Genomic DNA, 12,609 nt, shown 5'->3' with positions numbered 1-12,609 from the left:
TCTCCGAAGCTCGGTGAGTTCGGGTTGTGACATTCTGTAGGGTGCTCGGGCAGGTGGCTTCGCCCCCGGCACCAGTTCAATTTCATGATTGACCGTCCATCTAGGTGGGAGTCGCTTCGTCATGTCTTGTAGCATGACATCCTCAAACTCCTTCATGAGCTCCTTCACAGGCGTTGGAATGGGGCCTGAAGAATGCTCAATCTCTTCAATGCAAAGGGTAGCCAGGAACGTGGGTTCTTGTCGATGGACCCCCTTCTTCAGCTGCAATGCAGAGATATTTCCTGAGGCCATCTTTATGGTTATGTATGGGACAATGCAGGGTTTAGCTCCGCTTTCTCCCATCATCAGCAGCACATCCGCGTAGGGTATGGGAATGATGTTAGTTTGTCTCATGAATTCCAACCCCACTATCAAGTTGAAGTCGTCAATGATTAGGTCGAATTTGCCTTCATAAGGACCCATCTTCACCGGCACTCCTTTGGCTAGTCCACCCACCAATTGGGGCGGTGAGTTGATAGCTTTGACGCGACCCTTGCCCTTTCCATTAACTAGGCCAAAATGTTCTACTTCTGTGGTGGCCAGATAGTTGTGCGTAGCACCTATGTCTATCATGGCCTTAATAGGTTTGCCATTTACTCTCAAGTCGACAAATATCAGGGTCTTCTCCTTTCTGGGAGGAGGCCCCTCGCCTGCTTTTGTCTTTCCTTTCTTGGCAGTTGAGCTTGGGTCTTTCTTTTTGCATATGCCGTCACTGGTGCCCTCTACAGCATTAGAAATTGAACAAACAAGTGCATTAAAGGCACCTATCGGTTCTGTCTGATCCGCATCATCCTCATCGTCGTCCGTCCCATCATCCAGAATTTGATGGGCATTCATCTGTGCCTGTGGGCATTCATTATTCCAATGTGGTCCGCCGCAATGACGACATCCTGAGGGGGGCTTCTGCCTCCGATCATTATTGGCGAGACGCAAGACTATTCGTCGAGGAGAGGAACCTTTAGATTTGGTTGCACTACGATCTCCCCCACTTCCGCCGGGGCCGCATCGTGGAGATCGCCCCCTTTGAATCCCCCATGGGCTGGTGGTTGAGGTCTATCCTTTCGAGCATCCACTTGGTAGTCACTAAGGCATCAGTTGGTATCACTTGGTAGTCACTAAGGCACTCTGCAGCTTAGATAGCTCTGATACCAAGTTTCAAAACTTGCTTCGGGGCACTTTAGAACCCCTAAAACGACGATCCAAACGTTTAAGTGGACTTGATGTAATGAGCCGACATTATTGTACGCAAAAAAAGATATTAAGTTTTATATAAAATATTGATATTTTGGAATTTTTGAAATATGACTAATCTTTGCCCAAAGTATGGAAAAAACGTGTTTGGAAAGGTAACGCAAAAAAAAAAAAAAAAAAAACGGTTTCAGAACATTCACGCATCGAAATTCGTGCGTGAAAGGGTCAAACTATATTTTTGCAGTTTGGTCCTTTCACGCACGAATTTCGTGCGTGAATACTACTAATGGAATTTTTTTTTTTTTTGCACTAGTTTGGTTCAACTTTTTATTTTTTGTACTACTTAAGTCGCGGATTCGTAGTGATTGTGCATGAAATGGGTATATTATTGCTATTGCTGCTACAGAAGAAGACCGGCGTTATGCCAGCTTGTTCCACATCTTAACTATATACTATACTATATACTATATAGGGGAAAAGAAGAAAGTGAGAGAGAAAGAGAGACCATAACCCCTCAAATCCATATACTATCTCTTTTCTTCTGTTCGAGCTCTCAAATGAATTTTCTTCACGGATCATTAAGATCCATCTCTTTCGCTCCTCATCTCCTGTATGAGACGTGTAAATTGCAGCACAAGCTACTCTATAATGATAAAGTTATTAATTCAAAAACTAATTGATGACAGGAAATCAATAAAAAGTTAACGTCTATACATCTTATTGTTAATTAACTATACTTGATATGTTGAAAGTGACTTTTCTGTGATAAACTCAAAATTGAATGATCATCGTTTAGGATACTTTTGTGGGAATCAATACATAAGAGGATGATAAAAAACAAGAATAGTTATTGGAAAATTGATCGATTATCTTTTGTAAGTCGGGAGACATAAATTTTTATGTTGAAGAAAATAAAATAGCTGAAACTATTTCTTCGTATAAACATTTCATTATTAAAACTTCCATGAAGTTAAAAAAAAAAAAAAAAAGGTTACGACGATAGGAGGATTCAATATTTAAAATAAATAAATAAATTGTATTTTACTTTTGTTAAAATTTAAATTTGTTTAAAATAAACGACTAAATATTTTTAAAATTGAAAGATATTCTTACAGTTTAATTTTGTTTAGTACTTCCTCCGTTCTAATTTGTTTGACACTTAAATCTTTTAATCCGATATATCTGCACTCACTGAGAATATGAAAACATATGGAGTACCGCCTCCGTTTTATTTTTCTTGGCTCTGATTGACTTGGTACGTCTTTAAAAAATTACTAGGGTTTTCAAGCTTGCATGTGACCGGATGAAAAGAGGCACAGGGATTTAAAGCTAGCTACATTCACTTTTAGACAAGATAAACTTTTTCTAAAATTATCATAGGTTTGAAACCTCGTGATCTTACTCTCTCCATTTCAAAATAAATAAATTTTTGAGACTTTTTTTTTAATCCGAAATAAGTGAATTTTTCAAAGCAACCCTTCTTTTTAATATTTTTTTTTTCAAATCCAACACACGTACTATTCCAACCTTAATAAAAATTTGGGGAAAGAGATAATTTAGTCAAGTGACACTTTTATTACTACCATTAATTAGATTTCTTAATGGGTGTTCAACTCCCTAAAAATTCAATTATTTTGGAATGGAGGAAGTAATATATTTTAACAATAACTGAATAATTGAAAAGAAAAGTTTTCTGGCTGCCCAAAAAATGGAACTCTGCATGCGCGTGGACTGTAGAATCATACGAATATATTTTAGCAACAGATAATGGGAGGTTAAAAAATTAATGCATAAGACTTCTAATTTTAGCAACACATAATGTAAGTGTGAACATACCTACACATATTTATTTATCTACCGTTCAACATCAGGCATGCATCTCGAATTGAGACTGATAATTCAGGGTGGCGTTTGCTTTTTAAGGTTAAAAATGCAAAAACTGAAAATTTAAAGAAATGGTATTTCAGGGAAAAGTTATTGTTTTTCTTTTTCGAAAATGCTTTTCGAAAGCTAAGGGCATTCCAAATGAGGAAACACTATGCACTATGCACCATGCACCTTCATGCATATTCCAAATGAGGAAACACAATGCACCATGCACCTCAAAACTATTTTAGCTAAAAAGTATCTGCATGAATTATTATTGTGTGTAGTGGTTGTGAATGAAATGGACGTATTATTGCTATTTCTGCTGCGGAATAAGATGATCGTTATGCTAGCTTGGAATATGAATGATCAGCTTAACTTTATACTATATGAAGAATAGGGGAAACGAAGGAGACAGTGAGAGAGAGAGAGAGAGGGAAACCATAACCCCATTTTAGGTCAAAGTCTCCATTATCTACTCCTTTCCTTCTCCCGGACATTCAAATTCTGTTCATAACCCCAGATAACAGAGCCTCAAATTCTGTTCGAGCTCTCAGAGGAATTTTCTTCACAGAAGGTCCATCTCATACATTATTTACTCATCTTATTCCCTGTGTAACTTCGTTAGATGATATGATGATGTTACTCAGTAACGTTTCTTCTTCTCCTTTCATCTGCCTCCTTTCATTTTGCTTCTTTGATCACTTGACCATATTGTTGGTATAGCTGTAGTATACAGTCCCTGATATTGAATTATCTTAGTCGTAAAAAGTTATGCATGTGGGGAAAAAAAAAAACCGTATATACCGAGAACATTATTCTCAAAAAAATATTAAGCGGATATAATCGTATACTATAGTTTACATTTTTGTTAATATTAAATTAATGTATGTAGTTACACATGAAGTATAGCCACTTTCTCTCCTGCATGAGAAAGTGTCAATTGCAGCACAAAGTACATGATAAAGTTATTAACTATAAAACTAGTTGATGACAGGAAATCAATAAAAAGTTACTAGTACAATCTATACGTGTTATTGTTAATCAACTATACTTGATATGTTGAAATGTGGAACTCACCATTTTAAGCAGTCATTAATTCTCCATAAAAAGAACAAGCACTCGATACTGACTTCATATCCCCAGTGAAATACACTGCAAACCCAACTAATGTACTACCTCAGCACAAATACAAGCCAACAACAAAAGCATCTATTTAGAGGGAATTAAGAGCATTGAGTTTCCGAGTTATACAAGGCTTTATAAGTGTTTTCTTTTTCATGGTAAAGAGGGATAATATCTAAAAATTCTTTATTACCTTGCTGATCTTTTGTAAACTCAGAGTAATTCATGTAACTGACAACTAATATGGCATGATAATCTCATATATGTACTTCAATATTCCAAGGTCTAAACTTTTCTCTTTCACGTAAGCAAATCCATCCCAGCATGGCTATTTTTATTGTATCTGCATAAGCATAAACCTATGCGCTTCACCAATTGTTTCACTAGTAAATGGTAGTTGTGATTTGTATTTGAACTTATTTTCACAGGCTAGAAGGTAAGGTAGCAATGCATAGGAAGTTTGTCTTTTTAGTGCCAGTTTTTTGCATTGTAGTGGCGAGTGTCATGGGTCAGACACCCGTGGGTGCTAAGGCCACTACTCCACCAGCTGCTTCTCCCACTAAGACCAAAACTCCTGCCCCTGCTAAAGCACCAGCCACTGCTCCAACTATCCCCGTTGTTACAGCACCAGTATCAACACCACCAGCGAGAGTGCTACTTTTGGAGAGGGTGTTTCCGATGAATCAAACAGCTGAGCTGGAGGAGCTCATAGCCAGGGACTGAGCTAGGCACGCTTAACGTGGAGTCGTCAATTTTCCTGTTATCGGTTCCTCCGACCCCTTTCTCCTCGGGTATATTTCTTACTACGATGGATTGAAATAATTAATTAGCTCATTTTGTTATGTTATTGACCATCATCTCTTTCTGTAATTTCAGAATTTATTATACAAAAGTGAAACTAGGATCTCCACCAAATGAATACAAGGTGGTGATTGATACTGGGAGTGATATCTCATGGGTTACATGTAGCTCCTGCGAAGATTGTCCTGGAAGAAGTGGACTTGGGGTAGAACTTCTTTTTCTTTTGTTACTTCTTCAGTCTCTTGTCTAAAATATGATATAACAAAATTATTCATTTAAGAATTTTTTAACATTTCTTACAGTTTGAGCTGAACTTCTATGACAGTGCCAGCTCATCAACTGCATCGGTCATACCTTGTTCAGACCGAATGTGTTCTTGGGGTCAGTGCTCCAGTAGAAATCAGTGCGCTTACACAGTGCATTACGAAGATATGAGTGGCACTACCGGCTATTTTGTGTCAGATTTACTACATCTTGACACAATCTTGGGGAGCTCGCTGATCGCCAGCTCTTCAACACCATTTGTTCTTGGTTGAGTGTTATTACTTCATTCACTTCTTTTTGTAGGTATAGTGAATAAATTACAATGAGGTATGTGTGCTCTGGGTTTGATTTTGTTAAATTACAGAATTGGTGGTTATACTGTTTTGTGTCAATTTAGTGATGCTTTCTGCTAGTATCCGGATGTTATTTGTAACTAAGAAATCAATGAGGGCCATTTGGCGCACGGGTTGAAAGCTCGGTGGATTATAGGCTCGCCTCTCTGTACTTCGCCATTTAAATACCAGGCGTTTGTCCTAAGTTCTAACTTGTGATATATGTCTAACTCACACATTGCCGGCTCTTACCATTGAACAAAGGTCCTGCAAGTATCCGGATGTTGGCTAAGTTTTTGATATTCATAGTAATTTAACTAGGTATATATAAGCAGTCAGGAAATTAAAAGACCGGAAGAACTAAGAAGATAAGAGGATTCTAGAGTGCTGAGCTCAGATTCTGCTTGTTGCTGCAAAGAATTAGCTGTTAATTAAAGTTGATGTTTATTTGCATCTAGGAGAAAATACCAAATAAAGATTCAGGTGGTGATTCAATTGCAGCAAAATGTTGAATTGTGTGAATGATTACTTACTGCAAAAATGAATTGTTTTAATTTGGTGTTTCATGTTCAAAAAATATGGTATCAACTAGGCAACGACACAGCAGATAAGTGTACGTTCAAAACGTTTGCTGGAGACAAAAACTCTATTTGTACAAGAAGGCAGGTGTAGCATGTATGTTTAACCTTAAAATGGGGAACAATTAAATTTATACGTGATGCCAAAGATATGTGGCTATTCAATTTGATATTAGATTACAAGGAGAACCAATAAGTGAATAAGGAAGCAGATCTGACCAGATGTTGATTCAGTCCGGCCTCGGGTATGAAGACCGAGGTCGATACCCGATGCTGAGTACGTATACGATGGATAATAGAAATGAATTCAAGAACAAAATGGAGGTGAATGCAAGTAATTCTTTTTCTTTTTATATGAACTCTTTCTTTCTTTCTGTTGTCAACCCCTTTAAAGGATGAGAACCTCCTCTTTATATAGTAGAGGAGTTTCAACCCTAGTACAATTCTAAATAAAGAAAATAAATCTAGTGACAGCTATTTTACCGAGATCGATGCCGAATAATCCGATTGAGGGCGGATATTTCGGTCTTCTCCTTATGGCACTCAGCTGCCCTTCCTTTATCACCTCATCCCGGCCAGAACTCGAAGCCGTGTTCCCGGTGAGACGGTCGTATCGTGACCGAGCATAACCATGACAATGGAAAACCGAGCGTGCCTGTATCCTCAATTTTACCCGTATATAGATAGTCCCCCCATTTCCCGAGGTACAATGCGACGGCGGGGGAATGGACCCAAATAATTTGGCAGTACCGCCTCCAATTTCCTAGGACAAGACCTTTCAGTCAACTCTCACTCTGCCCGATGCTAGGTCATCATTACCCAGCCGCCAAATCTTTTTGGGGAATCCTCCTTGTATCAGAGTCCTTGATACGCTACAGGATCTCTTGATTCTCTTTCTATATAAAGCCCATGTCTTCTTTCTTTTTCATGCATCTGCACTTCTTCAAATCTCACTTTGCTCCACCTCAAAACCTACTGCTATTCCTATATTGAGCCCATAATACTCCTCGGATCTTTAATCTTCTTTTTCCAGGGCGTGACTACTTATCGTTAAGGAAAACCTTCCACAAACATGGCTTACGTCCCGTTATTGACTCAGGGTGAAGATTAGCATTCGTTCATGCTATCAACTAGAGTCGCTGGTTCTGATAGAGGGTTAGAATCTATCGCTGCTGGTATTGTTCCGTCGGGTTTTATTTATACGAACGACTGTAAAGTTCTTCGTCATCTCGACCCGGTGGAGAATTTTGAATCTTATATTGGTGATAGCGCCATTACTACGGTTAGGGAAGATTGCCGTCTAGATGCAGATGTCGACATCCTCCCCGTTGGGGATGGTGTGAAAATAAACCATCATGTTGCCGATTACTCGTTATCATATACTTATCCCTTTGCCATAGGGTTCACCCTCCCTGTTCATAGAGTAATCGAGGACTTCTGTCGTCGATATCAAATATGTATCGGACAGATCGCCCCACAAATTTGGAGGCTCGTGTATTGTATTGAGAAGTTAGCCAATGCGGCCGGAGTCGCTTGCACCCTCGATCATTTGCTTTATTTATATGTGGCTCGGGTGATCCGAGAGGGAATTGTTCAGATGCTTCCCAGGGGAAGCCGAAGCCTAATCGACCCCGAAGATGATTATGATCGAGGATGGCTTCACCGGTTCGTGATGATACGCACGGTTCAACTTCACCGTCCATCGTCTGCCGATTTTCCCGAAGTGTGGAACCCTTCACCGGATCCGGTTGAACCCACGCTTGAAACTGCTATTTTTGAATGGGCGATTGCCTTTCTCCAGGCTTCTCGTAGCTTAGGCCGTTTTGGGAGAAAAATGGCACCTGAAGGCTGGAAAGGCAAAGACCATGGTAACTTCTTAATCGATCTTTTCGACCTCATTTCCGTATTATATCCTAACTCAATACCTTTGGTTTCCGGGACTTTAGACGAGGAGGGGCTTCGAGGAAAGTCGGTAGGCGGGCGTAGTTCGAGAAGAAGAACACCTGCTCCATCGAGGCCACCTAGACGCAGGGAGGCTGGAAGTTTTCCCGTTGTGCATTCGGGGGTTGGATCTCGAGTTCGAACTCGTCATATCATGGGGACCCGTCGAGAAATGCCTTCGGGCGAAGCTTCGCCAAAAATTATGCTCGATGAGAAAGATTTACCGGGATTGGATATCCCCGGGTCATCCGCCTCTAGTGTAAGTCACGGGGATATCTAATAGGTATCACCCATCATTGCCGCATCCCGTGGATATGCTCGAAGATCTCATCCTCCGACTTGTTAGGTTGATTAAGGATGTGGTTGTCTTACTTTTGTTTTCCAATTACTGGTCGTAGAGTAGGGTTTCTTCTGCTTTTCCTGATGTACTGATGTATCCGACATAGTCGGAATTTTGTGGAATGGAAAAAATCTTTAATGGGATTTGGCAATTTGGTTATTATTGGACTTCATTGAGCATTCCATCGTGTATTGTTTGTACCCAAACCTTTGTATATGCCGTCGATCAATAATCACTTACTCCATAATCCGTAAAAACCCGACATGTTTTGCTACCGGCCACCGTAGTCGAGCATCTTATTATTAAACTCGGCCACGACTAGTTCGAAACCATATCCTTTGCGACCTATTCGGAAGCTTTACTCGATCATAGAGGTGTTCGCACGAGGTCCCGATCTAGGTCTCTTCGGAAGGTCGACCCGTTTAAGCACGATCTGTTGGTTGAGTGGACGTCCCGGTACCTTCTCGCGTACGCTTCCCATGATTAGATAGGATCAAGGTCACATCCGTCTGACATCGACACGTGTCGAGGCCCTGTTGGCTCTGAAGACGGTTGCGGAAGGTAGAGCGTCTCGGTCCCACTCTATAAAAGCAAGTTTTCCCCTTCATTTTTCACTTTCCGACTTTTACCAAAGGGAATTTTACCTTCGTGTGCCTTGGATACGTTGATCTTCATATCTTCAAACCTTCATACCTTCATATCTTCATATCTTCTTATTAGTTTCCTGTTCAATCTTCAAACCTTCATTCAAAACCTTCTTATCTTCATAATTCCGAAATGACGAGCAAATCTTCAAAGGCTAAAGCTGGTGAGACCTCTTCGGCTCCTAAACCACAGCCCTTTTGATCGACTTTATTCCTCCTGTTGTTCGATCATTCAGGACTTCAAAGTCGAGAAACCTTCACAACAGGGGGATCGAGGTGTCGAAATATCGGCCTATCTGTGCACGATACCCCCGAATAAACTCGAGCAAGTCAAGGAAGATTGTGGGTGGAAAGATAAGGAGGTCGTTATCCCTGACCAGGATGAAGCCATAACGACCTACATGGAAGGGTATTTAAGTGTTTATACCTACCCTTTCACATTCAGCACACTCAACCCTGTGGTGGTCGATTTCTGCAAACGGTACAAGATTACCCTCGGCCAAATTCACCCGCCATTTTGGAGGATCATTGTGCTCCTCCATTATTTTACTACAAATGTAAATATTCCGTTCATGGTGCACTACCTACTCCGGCTATATAGCCCCCGTGTCTTCAGAGGGGGAATGATTAAACTCTAAAAATGAGCTGAAAAAGCGCCCTTCTCTAGTCTGGACGAAGATAGAGACCGAGGATGGCAGGGCAGGTTTGTCCGAGTCAGAACAGCTGATCTGATTCCCGCTGACAAATTGTCGTTTCCCGAGAGATGGAACCCAAACCGTAAGTAACTTTATGTTGATACGATTCGGCCATGTGCCTGCACCTATACTGAACCTTTTATTTGTTCATGTGTATACAACGCTTACCCAAACCCTCGGTGCGGTTCCTAACTTTGACCAGTGGATCGGGAAAATCTGCTTCCAACTTACTTATGTCGATCGTACCTGGAGACGTTTGTCCCGGTTTCGTTGGGAGGCCGGAACCCATGGTAAGTCCTTCCCTTAGAGCGTCGTCCTTTCTTCTCTACGCAATACGCCACGTTAGATAGGTAAGGACTGTTCTTCTTTTTGCTTCACAGGTTTATCAAAGGCCACCAAAATTCGGAGCCAGGAAACTGTCGAGGCCTTAGCTGACGAGCAGGATATCGAAGCTCCCGATCAGGGAGACCTAGTTGAAAGGAGGAAAAGAAGATCCTCCGAATCTTCTCGAGCTCCTTCCCAGGCCAGGAAAAAATCGAGGATCGTTATCCGAGAGACCTCATCGGAAGATGTCTCGGCCCGTGCTTTAGACGCTGAGGTTGTTGGTCAATTATTGGACCATTCTGACGATGATGATCAGGCGTTGGGTGGGCATCGTCTTATTGACGAGCTTCTCGAGCATGATCTGATCGGTTCTGTTGCAATCACTCCACCATTGGTGGAAAGCTCGAGTCGAATTCTGGCTGGATCGAGCGGCATCTTGAGGCAGACGGACGCAGGGAGCATCGGGTCGAAGATCGGGGCCTCCGATCATACTTCTACTCGAAGTATTGAAAAACTGCCAGCCGCAGCCGCTGGATCGAAGGCAACTTCATCGGTATCAGGCTCTAAGGTACCTAATATTATGCCTTTGTACGGTATTGGTTCCGTCCTTCCGATACAAGCTGTGGCCTCATCTGAAATGATAATTTGCATACAGGATTCTCCACCGCCATTGGTGGATATTCCCACCGATGACGAAAAAGCCAAAGGCAAGATGACCGAGCAAAGAGCAGCCGGTCATGAGGGTTATGAAATACCCGCTCCGAGTATGTCAGGTTTTGAGCATTTGTCCATTCCTGTGGCCGATCATTTTAGGGTTAATTCCGGTCCTAGGTTGGAGAAGTTGTTTCCTGCCCCTAGTACCGACCCGAATCGGAAGAGGCTAATAACTTTCAAGGTGCCGGCCGACATGAACATCTTTGTCGGGGCTGGTCAGGATGGCCAGCTATTTATACCCTCTGGTGTCCCAGGAAGACAGTCGAAAAATGGATGAAGTCAGTGAATGATGCCTTTTCAACGAGGCCCAGCAGGCATTGAACCGGGTAAGTTTTGTTCTTGTGCTCCTTCATTTAGTTTTAACTTCATGTCTCATTTTACAATCGTCCCTCTTTCTCTTATAGGCCTCCGTGCTTTATCATGCCAGCTTTCACCGGCTCAGGCATGAAGTGGGCCGGCTCAAGGAGGAGCTTAAAAGCAAAAGTCAGGAGGTGGATGAGCTCATGGATCTGTACGAGCAGAAATTGCAATACATCTCGTCTCTCCCTGACCTTTCTATCCTGAAGTCGGACTTAACAGTGGCTCGAAACGAAGCTGCCGAGGCTAAGCGGGAGCGCGATCAGTTGGCAGAGAAGGTAAGGGCTTTCGAAGTTTTCAATAAATCTTTAACGGCCGATGCTAACGCCCTTCCTTCTCAGGCCCGGGCTTATGTTAGCCAGATCGACCAACTTCGGGCAGAGCTGGATGGGATCAAGCTCGAGTTTAATATCCTCCACGAAATGACCATCGTTGCTGTGGCCGAACGTGATGTTCTCAGGGAGCAGTTTCGGGCATCGGTGGAACAAATGAATGGCCTTAGCTCATCACTTGCTGCGGCCGAAGCTGAACGGGATCGATTGAACCGGGTCATCACCGATCTGCAAGCTGAATATGGAAAGGCTCTTGACCAGATCTCGGGTTATGATGATATGTTAGAGCAGTACAAGGCCGATGTAACTGCTGCCGAAAAGGCCAGTAATCTTCGAGCTGAATACGAGTGGTGCTTATCCCGAAGGAAACCCCTCGAAGAAGTTCAAGCCACTGGCATGGACTTATCAGATCTGATCGAGGAATCCAAGAAGATTGAAGTGGAAGCAAAGGCTGCGTTCGACCCTAAGGATTCCGATATCGACCTCGAGTCAGCCGATGAAGAGACCGAGGGGTCGGGTGAAGATTAGGTTCGGGGCCTTGCGTCCCTTCTTTTGTTTTTATACTTTTGTTTTGAGGCCACTAGTCCGAGCCTTTGTAAATCTACTTTATGTATGTATGAATGAAAATCAAAATTTGTATTTGATATTTGCAAAGTATTCCTCGGTTCAATGTTTGTTCGGTTTATGCCATCATTATAATTTGCCATATTGTTTCGGCTAGGATAAAATTCAAGTGGTAACGGCTCGTGATTGGATTTTAGTCCATGTTGACTTTAGTCGTTGCTTTATTTATAATTTGCAAGACAGACCCGATCACGACATTTTTGTGTTTTAGACCGTGGTCTTTAACCGTTTAGGTCGCAGCTTTCGAGCTTGCATATGTTTTTTAGACCATAGTCTTTAACTGTTTACGCCATAGTTTAGATCGTAGTCTTTAACTGTTTACGCCATAGTTTTTTGGTTTTTGGCAACATTGGATCCTTTTGATCGAAGTAAGTTTTTTATTGAAAAACCGGCCAGAGATGCATTTGCAATTGTTGCCGCGGCAAAAACAAACTAAGTGGAC

At 41.9% G+C, this 12,609-nt stretch overlaps 2 protein-coding genes across 3 annotated transcripts; both read left to right on the top strand.

The window, feature by feature from the left end:
* Positions 1 to 4,668: 4,668 nt before the first annotated feature.
* LOC132048678 (aspartic proteinase 36-like) lies at positions 4,669 to 5,558 on the top strand. The gene is made up of 3 exons (XM_059439375.1): positions 4,669 to 4,892; positions 5,098 to 5,227; positions 5,325 to 5,558. Exons 1-3 carry the CDS (start codon positions 4,669 to 4,671, stop codon positions 5,556 to 5,558), a joined length of 588 nt encoding a protein of 195 aa, XP_059295358.1.
* A 5,172-nt stretch (positions 5,559 to 10,730) lies between these two features.
* LOC132050929 (uncharacterized) lies at positions 10,731 to 12,273 on the top strand. 2 transcript variants are annotated; one of them, XM_059442260.1, is made up of 3 exons: positions 10,731 to 11,180; positions 11,259 to 11,489; positions 11,553 to 12,273. In XM_059442260.1, the coding sequence occupies exons 2-3, from the start codon at positions 11,358 to 11,360 to the stop codon at positions 12,069 to 12,071; spliced, it is 651 nt and encodes a 216-aa protein (XP_059298243.1). In that variant the 5' UTR covers positions 10,731 to 11,180; positions 11,259 to 11,357; the 3' UTR covers positions 12,072 to 12,273. The 2 variants fall into 2 exon arrangements, with proteins under 2 accessions (XP_059298243.1, XP_059298242.1); XM_059442259.1 differs by having other exon boundaries at positions 11,259 to 12,273.
* The last annotated feature ends 336 nt before the right edge of the window (positions 12,274 to 12,609 follow it).

This window comes from Lycium ferocissimum, chromosome 3 (genome assembly GCF_029784015.1).
Source record: "Lycium ferocissimum isolate CSIRO_LF1 chromosome 3, AGI_CSIRO_Lferr_CH_V1, whole genome shotgun sequence".
NCBI classification, from domain to species: domain Eukaryota; kingdom Viridiplantae; phylum Streptophyta; class Magnoliopsida; order Solanales; family Solanaceae; genus Lycium; species Lycium ferocissimum.
The sequence above is the reverse complement of the archived record's forward strand: the minus strand, read 5'-3'. Positions and strand labels throughout refer to the sequence as shown.